The sequence below is a fragment of the Anas acuta genome, chromosome 5 (genome assembly GCF_963932015.1).
Source record: "Anas acuta chromosome 5, bAnaAcu1.1, whole genome shotgun sequence".
In the NCBI taxonomy this organism is placed as follows: domain Eukaryota; kingdom Metazoa; phylum Chordata; class Aves; order Anseriformes; family Anatidae; genus Anas; species Anas acuta.
Genome location: NC_088983.1, coordinates 21,281,494 through 21,297,474, shown reverse-complemented (window position 1 = coordinate 21,297,474; position 15,981 = coordinate 21,281,494). Strand labels below are relative to the sequence as shown.

At 40.5% G+C, this 15,981-nt stretch overlaps 1 protein-coding gene across 4 annotated transcripts in view; it reads right to left on the bottom strand.

The window, feature by feature from the left end:
• Positions 1–15,981, bottom strand: part of STON2 (stonin 2) — a 77,069-nt gene that overhangs the window by 6,993 nt on the left and 54,095 nt on the right. For 2 of the 4 annotated variants that reach the window (XM_068683027.1, XM_068683028.1), the window contains exon 5: positions 3,815–5,650. In XM_068683027.1, coding sequence (XP_068539128.1) covers positions 3,815–5,650 — 1,836 coding nt within the window. Of the gene's footprint in view, positions 1–865; positions 1,101–3,814; positions 5,651–15,981 lie in introns of all 4 variants that reach the window. The other 2 variants (XR_011096933.1, XR_011096934.1) reach the window with 2 other exon arrangements.

The window sequence follows — 15,981 nt, the reverse complement described above, 5'->3', positions numbered from 1 at the left end:
TCAGTTGCCCTGGTCCTAGAGAGAGCTAGGACATCTCTCTGACAGCACTTCCCAGCTTCTCACACCTGGAGCACACACTTTTTGTGGATAAAAAGCACAGCCAACCTTCAAGGTGATCCCAGCAAATGTAGGCTAGCAGCAGCCCCCTGTGCAGCAGCTGTGCCTCTCACTGATAACATTGTGCCCACCGACACCACAGGGCTTTTGCTTCTTCCCAGTTCTTGAGCTCACGTCATCCTCTGTCATGGGACAGAGGGGTGTCACTGCATGTACCTGGGAATCACTGCAGCCTGGCACTGCATAATGAAGTTGACTAAAAATTAGTCACTTCTGGCTCAAACCCCCCGTGTTCAGAGTTCACTCATTGGCAACCGATAGTTAGCTTTACTCTGATGAATTAAGTCAAATATCAAGGAATATCTGAATTTATTTTTCAATTCATTTAATAGTGCAGTTTTTCAATAACTTAATTTCTTCCAACAGGAGTACCCACTAACAGAAAAGACCATGTACAACACTCAGAAAAATACGGAAGTTATTCATTTAAACCAGATCAGCACGGCAGACAACCAAGTGAACTGATTAAGAGAGGAAGTTCCACCTCTAGCTCAGCTCTAGCAAAAGTAGTGAGCACATCAGTGTTCATCAGTGTCCTGAGCGTGAGGCACACAAAGCACAACTTCTTTATTCCTTCTCTTTGCTCAACAGGCTGATTCGGTGCTCTAACACATGCACTTTTCTAATAAAATCAGGAGGAAATCACCAGACTGGTTTTCTCCTGAGCCTCTTGCATCCTTGAACTACTAGTATTTCATTCTGACAATCAAGGATCTCATCATGTAACTCACAGGTACACATGGGTTACCGTGATTGCAGGGAATCTGTTCCAACGTCCTCTGATGTTCCAACATGTTTGCGTTACAGGATTTAATTACTCTACGGCAGAAGGTGTTGCAGGCAGCATGCCTGGGATCCTCAGCCAAGATGGGCCAAAGTTCAAATATCCAGATCCAGACCCTGCTTAGAGGTTACAGCCCTGCCTTGTTCGAAGAGCGTTTTCCCACGATCGGCGGCTGGGTGGATGTTTTCCTAACATTCTGCTGGTGGATTGAAAAAAAATACCAACATGTGGAGCCCAGCCAGCTGCAAGTGAAGCTCTGCAAAGCCTGTAAATAGGCTTTCTTTATCAACTGCTGTGATTATATTAATTGTGAATAAGAGAAGGGCAATCAAGTTTAACAAGCTATTTTGGAAAGGATTTCAGCAATGTGCTTGGTAGAATGCAGTCCATTTGTTTCTTAGGTCAACTCATGGTCAGAGTACACACAGTTCTTCATTTGTCATATGCTTTTCCATTTCTTGTCGTAAGCAGACACTTTGGCTACAAAATAATACAGACAGTGCTGATAACAAGTTCCTATAGTGAGAGTGCGAAGGGCCCCATCCCATTAGAAAGCACAAAGAGAAAACATTTGGGTAAGACACTGAAGCCACTGAAATCATTCTTACCAAGTCGGGTGCTTGGATGCTGCAATGTGGCTGTGAGCATCTGGTGGGACCTGCTGTCATCCCCAGCAGTGCTGTGGTACCAGCTGTCAGGGCAGGGCATGGCCAGGGCTGGTGGTGTCACTCGCTTCACGTCTACACACATGCCCCCAGGCCATGGGGACAGCTCGGGTGGCCTCTGGACGCAGGCTGGAGATGGGGACTGTGGCCACCCGCAGCCTTCTCCCTCAGCTGCCTCTCTCCAGCTGTGGAGTGCCAGGCACCAGAGCAGTTCTTTAGCTCTGGTGCCTCTAAAGAGGAACAGGAATAAACCTCCCTAGTTCTCCCTGCTAAATCAATGGTGTCGAGCAGTTCCATTTACATCCCTCTTTGTTTGCCATCTACTTCAAGGAAGGAAAGCCATGGAACCAGCAGAACTTGGAGAAATGTAAATAGCCCTTGAGAGGCAAGATTGGATTTAAATTACATTTAGTGTGTCCTGTCATCACCCTGGGATTCCCTCCCTCTCACATACCCCGTGTGTCCTGGCCAATACAGCGCTTGCAAGGCCTTTCCGTTCCCTGAAATTACATCTGGCCTGACCGGAGGGGTGAGGACACTCTCTTCCTCTCAGGATGTAAACAAATATTAACAGCCCTGCGTTCTGCGTGGTGACACTGATGGATAGATGCTCTGTGGCAGGCCTCCAACAGCAGTGCCAAGTCTGCTTCATTTCCCCCTGACCCAGGGTATGCAACAGAAGGCCTCACACTGGGAGCAACAACAGTGAGGAAGCGAGAGCTGCAGATAAACATCTCTCTCCTGGCTGTGGTGGGTAAGGCAGCATCACCTTGTAGGATGCAACAGAGCCAGGAGTTCTGCCTCTTTTCCTGGTTTGTTCCTGGCGAGTTCTGGGGTTGTGTTAAAGTCTGAGAGTTTCGTTGTCCCAGCTGTAAGGTCTATACAGTATACAGAGAGAAGATGCCACAGAAGGCCCACTTTGATACCATCTCGTTCCCAGAGCTTATACAGATGGTGCATTGAGATTTTCCTCACAAGCACATTATTGCTCATACACAGCCTGAGGTTAAATTTTCATTGCAATATTTCTCAGGCTCCCAGACTCTCTCTTTTTCTGCCCTGCACTACAGAAAGCACAGACCCCTCACTTCTGTTAGTGGTATCCCTCCAAATTTGTAACCAATAGTGTAACCTGGTGTCCTTGGGCTGAAATGTGATCCAATGGACTAGAAGACTTGGATCAATGTTTTGCTAATGCTATAGCTTAAACTTGGGAAAACAATTGTCCTTGGGAAAACAATTGTCCTTAGAAAGTGGCAGACCTGGTGCAACACTGAACTTTCTTTCAGGAAACACCAAACACAGAAACCCACCCAGTCACACAGCTACAATACTACAGCATTAATACTAAAAAGTACACCTTGTTAGTAACAAAGTTGTTTAGATCAGACAAATCAAGAAGTAGAGTTCACTATGCATAAATATAAACCTGAATTATCTAGTTTTATTGCCCAGGGTGAACAAATAGTGGGGACAACCAAAGGGAACAGTAGCTTGCTCGTATTACTTGAATGTTTAATTATTAACATGTTACAAGAAATACAAGGACTTGTGGAATTCATGCTGCTATTTTTGGGGTTAAGCTGTGTTCACCTGTCTGCACTGATTGCAGAAACATAGCCACGAACTGGCATTTGCAAAACTTTTTTCTGTAATGGTTACACAATACCTTCTGTCTTCTTATGACTGTTCACTCTAGACGCTTCATAGGGATTAGTTGCTGTATATGTGTCAAAATATATAACACTGAACCAGTATGTTTGCAAGGCACTGGCAATGCAATGGATGGAAATGCATGGAAAATGAATCACATGTGCTGGCACTACAGTAAATTATCTGGTCCTGTCATTCAGTCACATAGCATAGGGTCTTGCCTTTGCATGTTACCTGAATGAGCCCTGCTTCCATCAGCAGTGCTAAGCATATAGAAATGTTTGACACAGAAGTCCTATAATGTAATCGTAAAGGACTTCATAAAGTCCTATAGTGTACTCATAAAAGCAGAGACAGAAGGCATATTTTTGCATCTGGAAAATCCCAAATGTTTTTATCGTTAGTAATGTTTGTAGGATGTATAAACTACTGCAATTAAGGGTAAGATAAATGCTATATGCAACAAACTGATGTTGTTTGATACACTACAAAGAATGACTTATACCTTAGTATGTTAACCCAGTACTCCCTGTCTTCCAAAACACATAACTCCTTTAAGCTTGCAGAGATTGCAGAGATTGTGTACACCACTCACCTGAGTTTTTGTCAGGCAGTCGGTTTATCCTCCATACAATGGAGTTAAAGGCATGCTCGTATTTGGCAGTTCCCAAAGTAACTCTCATGACCGGCTCAGAACCAGACAGGCTGGTTGATCCAAAACTGGCCCCCTTGTTCACCTTGGCTTTCAAAGATTTCTCCCCCAGGACGCTCTCCCTGCGGAAGTTCTTCACCCACTCACTGGGCACGGGGTAGCGGATCATCACATTTTCACAAGGGACCTGAGTTAAAGGGTCACGGTTGGAGGAGAAGCCAGTGGACATCATCAGCCAGCTCTGCACCTCCACCTCAGCACCGTTGATGCTGGCTGCTGTCCTCAGAGTGAAAGGCAAAGTTTTCTCAGCAAAGACAGTTCGGAATCGCATCAGTTCAAACCGGCAGGCATCCAAGGGGTTGAACAGGATAATACGGGAGTTATTAAAGACATCCTCATCCACACATGAATGGAACCGACAGCTGTATAACTTAATCCACTTAGTGGTAGTAGTGGGCATAATATCCTGCCTTGCAACTATTTCATTCCCTTTGACTAGGATATCGTTAAGGCCCAGTCTGCATTCTGCCAGGCCAGAAAGGAAGCTGAGAACATAGATATGGGTCAGCACACTGTGCTGGAGAATCACACTGTCTCCTTTGGCCAAGATGCCATGAAACTCATCCCTAACATCAACGGTGATTTCTTCCTCTTGATAGTTTAGTCCCACCGTGCTCAGATCTGTTGATGAGGCTGGCAAGTTCATCAGTGTGTCCTGCACAGCACTGATGAAGCTAAGGAAGTCTTCATAATCTGTAGTCCCAAGCTTGATGATTTGCTCTCTCTCTGCTGTGTGAGCAATGGCTGGTTTAGGCTGATACTTCTTTTTCTCCTTGTAGGTTGTGCGGTCCAACCGCACGCTGTGTATCCTTCCATTCTCATCATAGTTTTGGAGTTTGCGCTCTGAAATCTCATGATTAATTTCCAGTTTGAATTCCCGGAAAGGTTTCTCCAGTCCTTTCTCATAGAAAAGCTGTAGATATCCAGTGTCAGTCAGCTTGACGTATATTGGTCCCCAGTGCCTGGATGACATAATATTTTTCTTCTCTGGGATCCTGAGCATCATTGGCCATCCATCCTTTGGCTGAGATGGTGCCAGGTTAAATAAGGCGGCATCCAGATCATAGGGCATCATGGGGTCATCATCAGGCAAGGTAGGGCTGCTCACACGATCTGGATCTCCAATCTGGAGTTGTTTCAGCTGCTCTACAGCATCTGTGTGTGTTACGCTTTTGTTTGCCTCTTGGAAGCTGATGGTATCGGGTTCTTGATGGAGAATAATGAGAGAGTCTCTTTGGCTTTTGCCTGGAGCACTGGAGACAGAAGAACTTTTGGAACGCCTGTCCCGCTCCTCAAAGAATGAGCTGAACGGATTGATGGGTGAGGGCTGGACATCCCGAAGAGATTCATCCAGGAAGGGATTAGTAGCACTCCAAGGTGGTGTTTCAACAGAAGGCAACTTGGTTAAGGAGGAGAGATCGAGCTTTTGAATTTTGGAGAGGTCACCCAATGTGCTTTTAGGACGTTCCCTTTTCTTAAAGGATGCAGTGAGGTTAAAGTTAACATCTGGAGTCTGTGTTTCTGCAGGTGAAGTGTCTATTTTCAAGGGAGAAAGATTCTGCGGTGAACCACTGACTTCATTGTCATCAAAAGTCACCCAGCTGGGAAAACGAACTGTGGTTGGGGTAGCAGAATGCCCATTCATGGAGGTGTTGTTCAGCTGCCAGTTGACAGCCTCCATATCTACCTCTTCATCTTCCTGGAGAGATGAGGAATTGTCTTTAAAAAAAAAGAGGGGAGGGGAGGAAATTTCAGCTAATTATTCTGAAGTTAGCTTGTTCTCTCCACTAAAAGAAAAGCACAGTCTGCACAATAATTTGCATGCTCAAGAAAGGCCTATTCGTACGCTGGGTAAGAAAGACAGTCAAAAGACTTGGATAAAACTCTGCAGAATCAGTCAATAATTAATAAAGAAAGATTCAGCCACTTTTAAATGGACAGTTGAACACAGAAAAGGAAAGCAGAAAGAAATTTAGAAGGAATGAGAGCAATGATTGTATCTCTCAGATCTCATTCCAACATAATGACTTAAAAAAGAAGCATCCCATGTGTTGTAGTGATATTTTCAAATTTCCTTCTCTAAACTTTCACTTTTGACTTTCTTCACCTATTTTCTGTCATTTGTCTGTTTTGTTCTCTCTTCCTTGTTCATTTTTTTTTCTTTCTGTCCCCACTACTCTACTTTAGAGAAGAATTGTGTGGGAAGAGGGAATGAACATTGAGGAACATTACTCCATCCCCACACACTTGTCTACATGTTTACTATTATGACAAAAATACATGGGGATATGGTGAAGGCACCATAAAAGGTGCCTAGGTGGCATTTTTACTCTAAATGTGTTCAGCAAAGATGCTTTGTGGCTTGCACCATGGGAAATAGTCTAATAGTCCTTGGATGTCTCTGTAAAACCCCTTGGAGAAGTTGAGATCTAAAAACTTATATTAGGATAAGGGAAAACGGTTTAGACTTGTATTGTGGAAGCTGTCCTCACCCTCTGTCAGGACACAGCACCCTTGACCACTTTTCTCCTTTTTGTCTTGGGCTCTGCCGAGACACCTCCCCAGAAGCCAGCATCATACTGTGCTATTTCAGTTCCAGCTCTTTCTGGAGGAGATAGCTGCAGCAATAATAAGGTGTTTTCCAAAATGACCATCATTTCTCAGAGTTCAGAGTTTAAAGGTTTTTCTTCCTGTTTTCTTCCCACTGGGCTGATGAATCAGTAGTCCTCAAAATGAGCAGTCTAGGGGTTATTATAATTGTGAATATTATATGAAGGAGAATGAAAACAATTTTTCAAGTCACATAATAACAAAGCCATAACAAGAACAGATTCTGCTTCTACAGGCTATCCATACATTAGAAAGCATATTGGACAAGAAGTGGCACTATCTCAGATTCTCAGATTTTCTTCTCGGCTCTGACCTTTCACTTCTAGCTTTGTACAATGCCCAGCTGTAGTCCCTGCTGCTAGTTGCACCACCGGGTATAGCAGTGGCTCCTTTATTCATTAAGTTCTGCCACAGGATTATAAATATATCTGTGGGTTAAAAAAAAAAAAAAAAAAAAAAAAAAGATTGTCTTCACAACCACACCCTAAAGCGAGCAACAGAAAATACTAAGAAAAAGCCAGCAAGACTAGTTTGATGTTCTGATCCTCAGGTCCACACCGATACCTTCTATGTTGTCTCATGCCTTTCCAGTGTTTTGGTCATCAAGCATGTAGTTTTCTGAAGCAAAGCAAAAGCAATGGAAGGATGTGATAAGAAGGTCACATTTTTAATGTTTTCCCAGAAATACCATAAAAAACATAAATTTCTTTTGGACTTCTAATAGTCCTGTGTTAACAACATCAGGGTTTTTTAAGAGTATTAAGAAATTCTTTTTTTTTTTTTTTTAATTATTCAGAACCTCTTCCCTGCCTGAAGTTATTATTTTCCCCTTTCCTGTATCTTAACTTTTGAATTGCAGAAACCAAGTACAACTCCACAGAAGTATTAATACTTCAGGTAAATTTGAGAGAGGCAGAGGAGCAGATCTCCTTTAGAGTCCATATAAAAGAACACACAAAATTCACCTGACAACATTTCTTTATAAATCAAACAAGTTTTATAGAATATTTTTTTGCTGCTGTTGTTTTGATTGAGATACCCAGAAATACCACCTTAAATGAAGATGGTTTTGTAAATGTAAACATTTGCATAATTATATTTTATAGAAAAATCAATAAACTGTTATTTGAATTGGTGTATGGAAGTATCAAATCTGGGAACTGAAATAATCTTTCCTTCTCAAACTAAAATCAAAAGTACATTCTTCTGCTGCCAAAGAGCCATATGGTTGGGTTTACAAATATTTGAAGATTACAGAGGTGGTTCTAGAAAAGACGGTTTTTTAGCTTTGTCTGTAAAAATATGACTAATAGTAGGGAGGTAAAAATAATAATATACTAACACAGCTAAGCATCCTAAGTTCTCTCTTTGGAGGGCTAGATGAAATAATGTGTATATCCCAAGAGAAATACTGGAACTTCTGCTGCAAAGGCAAATATCTCGCATTGGAAAAATTCTGACATTGCCAGGCATTGGCTTAGACAATGATTTGAGGTTTTTCTCATCTTGACTTTTGATGAGTTCCTGAACACAGATGATAATGTTTAAAGCACAGATGTCCTTCAATCTGGCCACACACCAGTAGTTCTGTGAGAGGGCACTTAAGAAAGCAATTCCTCAGATGAACAGCTAAGCTCGTTGCTTTACTGCTCTGCTTTCTTAAGTGTTTTAAAATTCCTTTCTAGAAAATAAATCAAGAAGATGGCTTGCTGACAGGGTGCAAACAGTCTTGCAACCAGAGAGTGGTTCCTAACTAAGAAGGGTTAGATCTGCATTAAAGAAAAAAATAAAAAAAAAAAAAGGAAGAAGTGACCAAACCAGAGCTTGTGCTTTTTCCTTCTTGATTGACCAATTTTGCTTTCCTAAGCAAATGACTTTGAAACCTATCTCCCTTTCCAGTGTGCATCTTCTGTGTGTCTCCACATCATTCCCTCACCTAAGGGGTGCCTCCAACCAGTACTGGCTGTATACCACATACATGCCTGAATATAATTAAGAAACTATAAACTAATTTGCAAACTTAAATTCCTGGAGAGCAATAAAATGCCAAGCAGCATCACAAGTTTTTTGTTTGTTTGTTTTCCATCCAAAGGCCTCCTAATGTTTAGTTGGCTTTACAAGCACTCAGTAGCAAAATGTTTAATCATTTCCATTAGATAAACTGGAGAACTGTATTATGTTATAATGAATGTCAAACATTTCACTATGATCAATCTCTTGTGACTGGCTACAAGGAAAGAAGGCTTTGTTTCTCTTTGTTGCTTCATCTTTTCGTTTTTTGGGGCCCACATCACCAGGTGGTATCACCTTACTTATGCCTGGGGGGGAAGACACACATCCACCTGTTAAAGGACATTGATACCTTGCAAACTGTGAGAGAAATGTGCCACAGAAGAAGGAAGATCTGAAGGCACTGCAGACATGTCAAACAAAGGCAGATAACATTACTACTTTAAGGAATGGATTTGAGCAAACTCCTGGATTTTCAAATCTCGAAGTACTTGCCTAGTCTGCCTCTTGACAGAAATTATCTTGGAGCTTCATGGCATGCCTATTTCTTTTCCCTGCATAAATTAATTTACATTTAACTCAGATAGCTCTAGTTTACACTTCAGTCCACAGCACAGGCATGGGCTCAGTATGGTCACCACTTCCAATGGGTATGCTCTTTCTTAGTGGAGCTAACACCCCTGAACAACGTAAGCATTGCTAAGTTTTCTGTTGGCATAGCTCAATCTAGTCTAGGTCTCTTGCTGGGAAAACAACGCAAACAAAGGCAGTGGTATACAGCAGACAGCACTTCAGACTTGGCCTTTAAAGATCAGCCAGGCCAAGAGGATGCCAATTACAAAAACTGCAGTCTCTGTATCCTAAGCAATGATAGAAAAGCAGAAAGTGCAGAGAAACAGAATCTGGGAGATATTACAGTATCCAGCACATTTCTAGGACTTCCAGACACTACTGGGCATGTCACAATTTTAGTCTAGAAGGAAAAAAAACCGTTCTTCCCCTGTTCAATCATTAGACTTTTGCCTCATAACTCAAGACAATTAAAAATGGGTAGTTTATGTTCTGAAAAGGTTAATGCAAGTTTTATTCTAAAATCTAAAAAAAGCATCTGTCACTTATGCCAAATTTTGTCTGAAATGACTATGCTTACCTCACACAGTATAAGTGTGCAAATGCCACGTAAGTTATAAACCAATAAATTGGTTCATCAGATATTTCTGATTTTTCTATGCATTTGTGAAGTTTTTCAAGTTTGGCAGACACTGTGAACCCCGACCTGCTTTATCAAGCTTTCCTGTTTATCACAGCTCTGCTAATGTCAGATGTGTTACTGCTGCAGACATCAGTCGAAATTTCTCTAGCAATGTCAGTAAACAAGGCTACAGTACAAAAGCACCATGGAATTTATCTCTAAGAATCTGCAACCCAAAGCACCAAAGGTGTCTTGTCAAAGGGAAGTTACTACCTGTTGCTTTACCCAGAGGATATGATATCCCTGTGAGGATAACAGTTATTACCTCCATATGTTTCCTGTGTAACTATGCTATCAGTCAGCACATGGTAACGTTCAGGGAGTACTTGGAAATGTTCTCTCCCAGCTTGCAGGACACTGTCCATGAGATACACAATAGTCTTTGGAGACAGGAGAAGAGGCAATCACCCCTCCATGGGTTAGGACTATTGGGGGGGATGGGGGGGGGGAGTCAGAAAGCCTTGAACCCTTTGAGCAGTAACACCCAGCAGGCTGGATGGGATGTTTTATAAATGTTTCTGCAGATTTTGGGTGTCTCTGCAAGATCTGATGTGTGAAAGAGATGAGTGCCCTCTACTGCCCTCTACTCCATGCCCTCTACTGCTGCTGCTGAACAGATCACATACAAAATTTCACAGCAATCTGGTTCTCCAGCTTGTTGAACTGTCAATTAAAAGTTATGTTTTTAACTTGATACTTTACAGCACAGCTAAAGAGGTATTTCAAAATCATCACAGACTGAGTAACCGGCAGGTACAAGATGAAAGACTCAAGTCACAGACCTGCTCTCTATGGTTCCCGTTCTTATCCTTCCTCCTCCCACCTGACAGGCTTCTCAGATGATGTTGAATGGATTCATCCATAGATAACTTTTCAGTTCACCATACTCTGTCATATTCTATCACTACATCTGTTTGAACTTGGGTATCTAGTTTTAGGCCACGTAAATTGATGGCCTGATTAAACCTAGCGTTGTTCTATCCCAAATCTGCAGCAGTTCTAATCTCAAGTACTGAATGGTTTGTTCCCAGCAGTGGGTTAATGACTATTTAAATGTGATCCCTCTTGCTTAGTTAACTACTGCAAATTCATCACAAGTCTTAGAAGAAGTTTAATCATTAAAAGAAGTTAAATCATCTGAAGTTACAAAGAAGTTATGTCACAGAGCTTCCAGCTCTATTTAAAACACAATGAATTTCATCTATGCTCAATTAATTCATCCCCATGAGTCTCTAATCTTTATAAGAATTGCTATATTTCATTTTAAATGTAAGCCATCATGCAGATACTAAACTGAAGATAAAATACAAGCAGATTATGACTCAGCCTCTTACAGCTGGATTGCAGCAGCCCTCATACTGCAGGAAAGCTGCTGAAAGGAACCATCTTCATGTACTACCCTAAAGGACCCTAGAGGTCAGCATTGCTTTTATGGACTTTGTTGATACTGTGACTTTTTCTTATTATTCTGTATCTACAGAAACTTACAGATTTATGGGAAGGTAGGACTACTGCACTTCAGGCACTGGTGCTTGCTGTGCTTCATTGCCTTGAATTATTTGCCTCACGTCTCCTTTGCTTACACCGACTTAGAGAGGGAAGAGACCATCTTCCCAGCAACTGAGCCTGTTGTAGCCATTGGGTCTACCTAATATCAGACTACCCAGAGGAACAGTGGTAGTTGCAGCTGGAAGCATCATTGCAACCAGCTGTGTGTGATGCTACCTGAGTGCCTTTTTTGTCTCACTTGTTTTGCTTTCTTCTGTTTGTCTTCACTCAGTTGAAGAAATTCATTAAGCTTGAAATTCAATCAGCGCCATGTCATTATACACTGAGTACAGAAAATGTTCAAGGTAACAAAACTAGTTTACAACTTAGAACTTTCTGGCACGATTTAAATTAACAGCACTCAATATTTTCATTGTGTTATATTTATCGAGTAGTTAAATTCTAGCTTATGAAACAAAGCTCAAGCATTTCAGACATGGTACAAAATAACTGGAACAGTATTTCAGCAACTCGAAATCTATATACAGTTAACTCCATTTTTCCTTCTACAGATCTCTCAGGTATGCCACCTGCTCTCAGGTATCACTGGAGCTTTGTAAAAGTTTCTTATAAAGCAGCCTGCAGCCTGTACTGCTCAGTAAATTAGATAACCAGAATGGATCTGTGTAGTCTTAAAACAAAACCAAGGATCTCTAACACACCTAGTGCACGAAACTGGTACTTTAGATACCTACCAGAAGATAACTATAGTTAGAAAACGTGTTTTCCAAATATACTGTTCAGGTTTTAGTCTGAAAACACTTAGAATTTATACAAACACTCTTAGAAAGAATTATATATAGCGTAGAACAAAACCATAACTTATCCAGAAATCACTAAAACATTGCAGCAAAAATAAGATTTGTAGTTTTGAAATATAATTGCCTGTGTGCCTGAGGCCACAGCAGGCAGAGGAAAGATGGAGTCTCCAAATAATACATTTATCACTTTAATAGTAGATTCCAAATTAGACATAGTTCATGCAGGTCATGGATAAGGTTGTTAGTATCTTGAGGAAACTGTTAGATCTTCATGTCAAGTAGGAATTACATGATGACTTTTTAAACTTTGGGGTTTAGTTTCTAAAATTGTGGGTCATGCCAAAGATTCTGAGAAACTGTAAAACACTTAAATATTAACTCTGATCCTAAAGATATATTGGTATTTTTTCTCAAACAAGGTACCAGGTCAGTTCCTTCCTACAATGGAATAAAAAATAGATATAAATAGTCACTATAAGCATTTACATTACCAAGGAAAATTCTTACTAATTTAAATTGTTTACTAGCTTTCACTTTTGCGATTCGCTAGAGGAAAAATGTGAAAGTAGAAGACAAAGGTGGCAAAAGGGCCTAACACTCTGAAGAAATTAAAAAAAAAAAAGTATATACTATCATTCCTCCTTGGAGCACGAACTGAATTCATTTCAAGCGAGCATCCAACTTCTCTGAGAAGTTCTCCTTGCTTTGCATCTTTCTTCCTTCCTTACACAAAATAGCACAAACAACTGCAGTTAGAGACCATCTTCAAAAGATTTTAAATCTTTATTACAATCTGAATAAACATTAGCAACATTAAAGCTTCATGTAAACAATATTTATCATTATTACAGCTTTTGCCAACACATTTATATGTTTATTGATTAAGAGTTTAAAATCCTGGCTGAAGTTCATATCCAAGCCTTTTGCCTCCTGGATATATAAGAAGAACACTAGCTATTTTATTGAAGCCTGATGAAACTGTCACTGCACATAGTCCCTATAGGGCCTCTATCAGTCATTTTCAAGACTGTAGGAAGAAGAAGATAATACTGCAGTGGAAGAATTTTCTGGTATTAGAAAGCTAAACATATTTGAAAGTTTCTTAAATGAAATGTTATCTGGGAGATGAGAGCAATGCAGTTAATTTAGTTATAATTTATCTCATAAAATCACAGATGACTATTGGCTCAAACTAGTTAGCAGCAATAAAGAATTCTAAAAGGGAACAAAACTTTTATAGAGGTAGCTAGGAGACATTACGTACTTCAGGAAAAAAAATATTTATCACTTGGAAGCAGGTTTCTTTGCTTTTCAGTAAAAAAGGCTACTTTGTAGAGAAAGTGGAGCTCTTCTTTTACACTTGCGAAACAATGGTAGGGAATGGGCCCAAAAACTCTTCCAGAAAAGAAAGCTGTTTCATTTAAACCCTTCTGAGAGCCACAGATCTGGAAAACACACGCTTTTCACGAAGACCAGTTCATGTGCTTCCATTAGCTGGCCAGAAGGTGGTACATTAAGACTAATATAATTAGAGGAAGTCTTTAAGATCATTACAAGACTTAGACAAGACAATGTCTGTTCACAGAGTTCACAATAGATATGTGGCATAATACCATGGGTTTATGACTAGGAATTATTTGAGCTGAGTTATGAACAGATCTTAGATAAGCGGTGGAGAGAACATTTAAAAAATAAATAAATTTGTTTTTCCTTAGAACTTATTTCTATTAAACAAACACAATATACTCATAAAGCAAACACCTTAGCAACTAAGCATACATGCATGATTCATGAACTATTACAAAGCAACTTCATTTCCATCCTTGAAGACACAGCATGGATGCGACTTACATATTTTTACTGCTCTGTCATCTAGCTTTGTTCTCAGCAAGGTGTGCTCAGTCCAGAGGTTACCAAAAGTATGACTTCACCCCAGTCTTAGTCATTATTACTACCAGTGGAATACTTAGGCTCCCAGTTTGGCTAGGCTAAACAAAGCCTAGCCAAATGTATGTGAGGGGACAGAGCAGAGCTGGGAAACACAAAGCCAAACCTGATCCAACAGAGGGATCAATCTGAGAATGACAGGTTTTGTGGAGAAGAATGAATTACTTTACACTTTTTTTTTTTTTTTTTTTTTTTTAATCCAGAAGGAGAAAAAGGAACAAATGAGAACCACGGAAGACGCAGGCATGACATTTTTAAAAAGCAGTTCCTTTCAAAGTATGTTGGCTAAGATAATTGATGACAGTTTGCCTCTAAGCGTACTTTGGACTTTGCTTCTACCCACAGAAGTCTACTTCCTTCCCTCTCTGAGTTCAATCTCAGCAGTACATAGTGCATACACTTCAGTAGTGCAACTGGTACTGAGTGAGAACATAGAGCTTGTGGAGCAATACTCTGAGTGCTAATAAGGAACGAGAAAGCTACTGGTAGCCCAAGAAGTTTCAGGAAGTCTGTGGTATTTGGTAAGTAGAACAGACCTGTAGCCCATCCTAAAAATGAAAAGACAATCCCACTCCATCTTGTAGGAGCTGATGGCAGAATGTGTTGAACAAGCTCTCCTTTCCAAAGAGCAGTTATTTAAGTCTTGTACGCAGACAATAAGGCATGCCATTCTGTCATATTTTTATGACAGTGAAAATCCAGTAACGGACTGGTAACAAAATGCAAAGGTTTGCAAATCTCTTACATTTTGTCTTCAGAGCTTGAGATAGTACCATGCAGGATAAGCCTGATATTTGCAGGGGCAGACTGCAAGCAGAAATGTGCCAGCTGATGGATCCTCTCAGAGTTTGGAATCCCACTAAGCAACATAACCTATGATTGCAAAGCAACACACCATCTCATTAAGTTATGGGACCAAAAGACACTGTGCCTTTAATGCACCATTATGTGCATTAGATGTCTGAAACAGGTTTGCTACTGCCAGTCCATCTGTTCAGAAACTGTACTGGTAGCAGCCACAAAAGGTAACACCAGTTGAGGACAACTTGGTAGTCAGAGTGAAATAGCTGGCTGACCTTTGGTGTCTAGCTGGGCAGTTTCTGTATCACTGAAGCCAGCTATCTGCCCAGTATAGTGCCGATTCTCTAACAAAAAAAGGTCAGTACATAGTCGAATAAACCTGTACCAGTGCTCAATTCACTGCTTACAAAAACGAACAGTGATGTCCAAATCTGCACATCATTTTGGAAGAGGCAGGACAAGGTAAATCAGGAAGAGGAGGGATATGTTTTGTTTAATGACTGATATAAAATAGTACAAAAGTAAAATTTATATTTACATACAAAGATTTCAATCTCTTAACTGCAGACAAAAAAATGAAGGGGCAAAGAGAAAAAAAACAGACATTTGTATTTTACATCTTCAGAATGCATTATTGCCCAATGCTTTTGGCTCCCCACAACTTTAAAAATAGTAGCACTAACTTCCTGATTCCAGCACCCAAGGCATTTCCCAGGATCAAGTTTTATATCATATCAAGTCAGCAGCTCAGATTCTGTCTGCCAGATTTGTCTACATATCTCTGGTTATCCGGGCAAGAGGTAATCTCATGTTTATACACTGCTGCTACCCTGAGCAATATCAAAATGATTTACAAGTTATGCCACTGCTGTTATTATTAAAAAAAAAAAAAAAAAAAGACATGTTTCCCAATTGCTAATGTAAGGCTCTGTGCAAACTTAAACTTCAGCTATGTGTTTTAATAATTTAGTTGCCTAATTAACTGCAAAGACAGATTTATTCCATAAATAGGGTCCCATTAAGCAACATAACCTCTGACTGCAAAGCAGCGCACTCTGGTCTCATCTATATCCACAGCAACATAGCTGATACATGTAAGTTTGGGAAGTTAACAGTGCTCT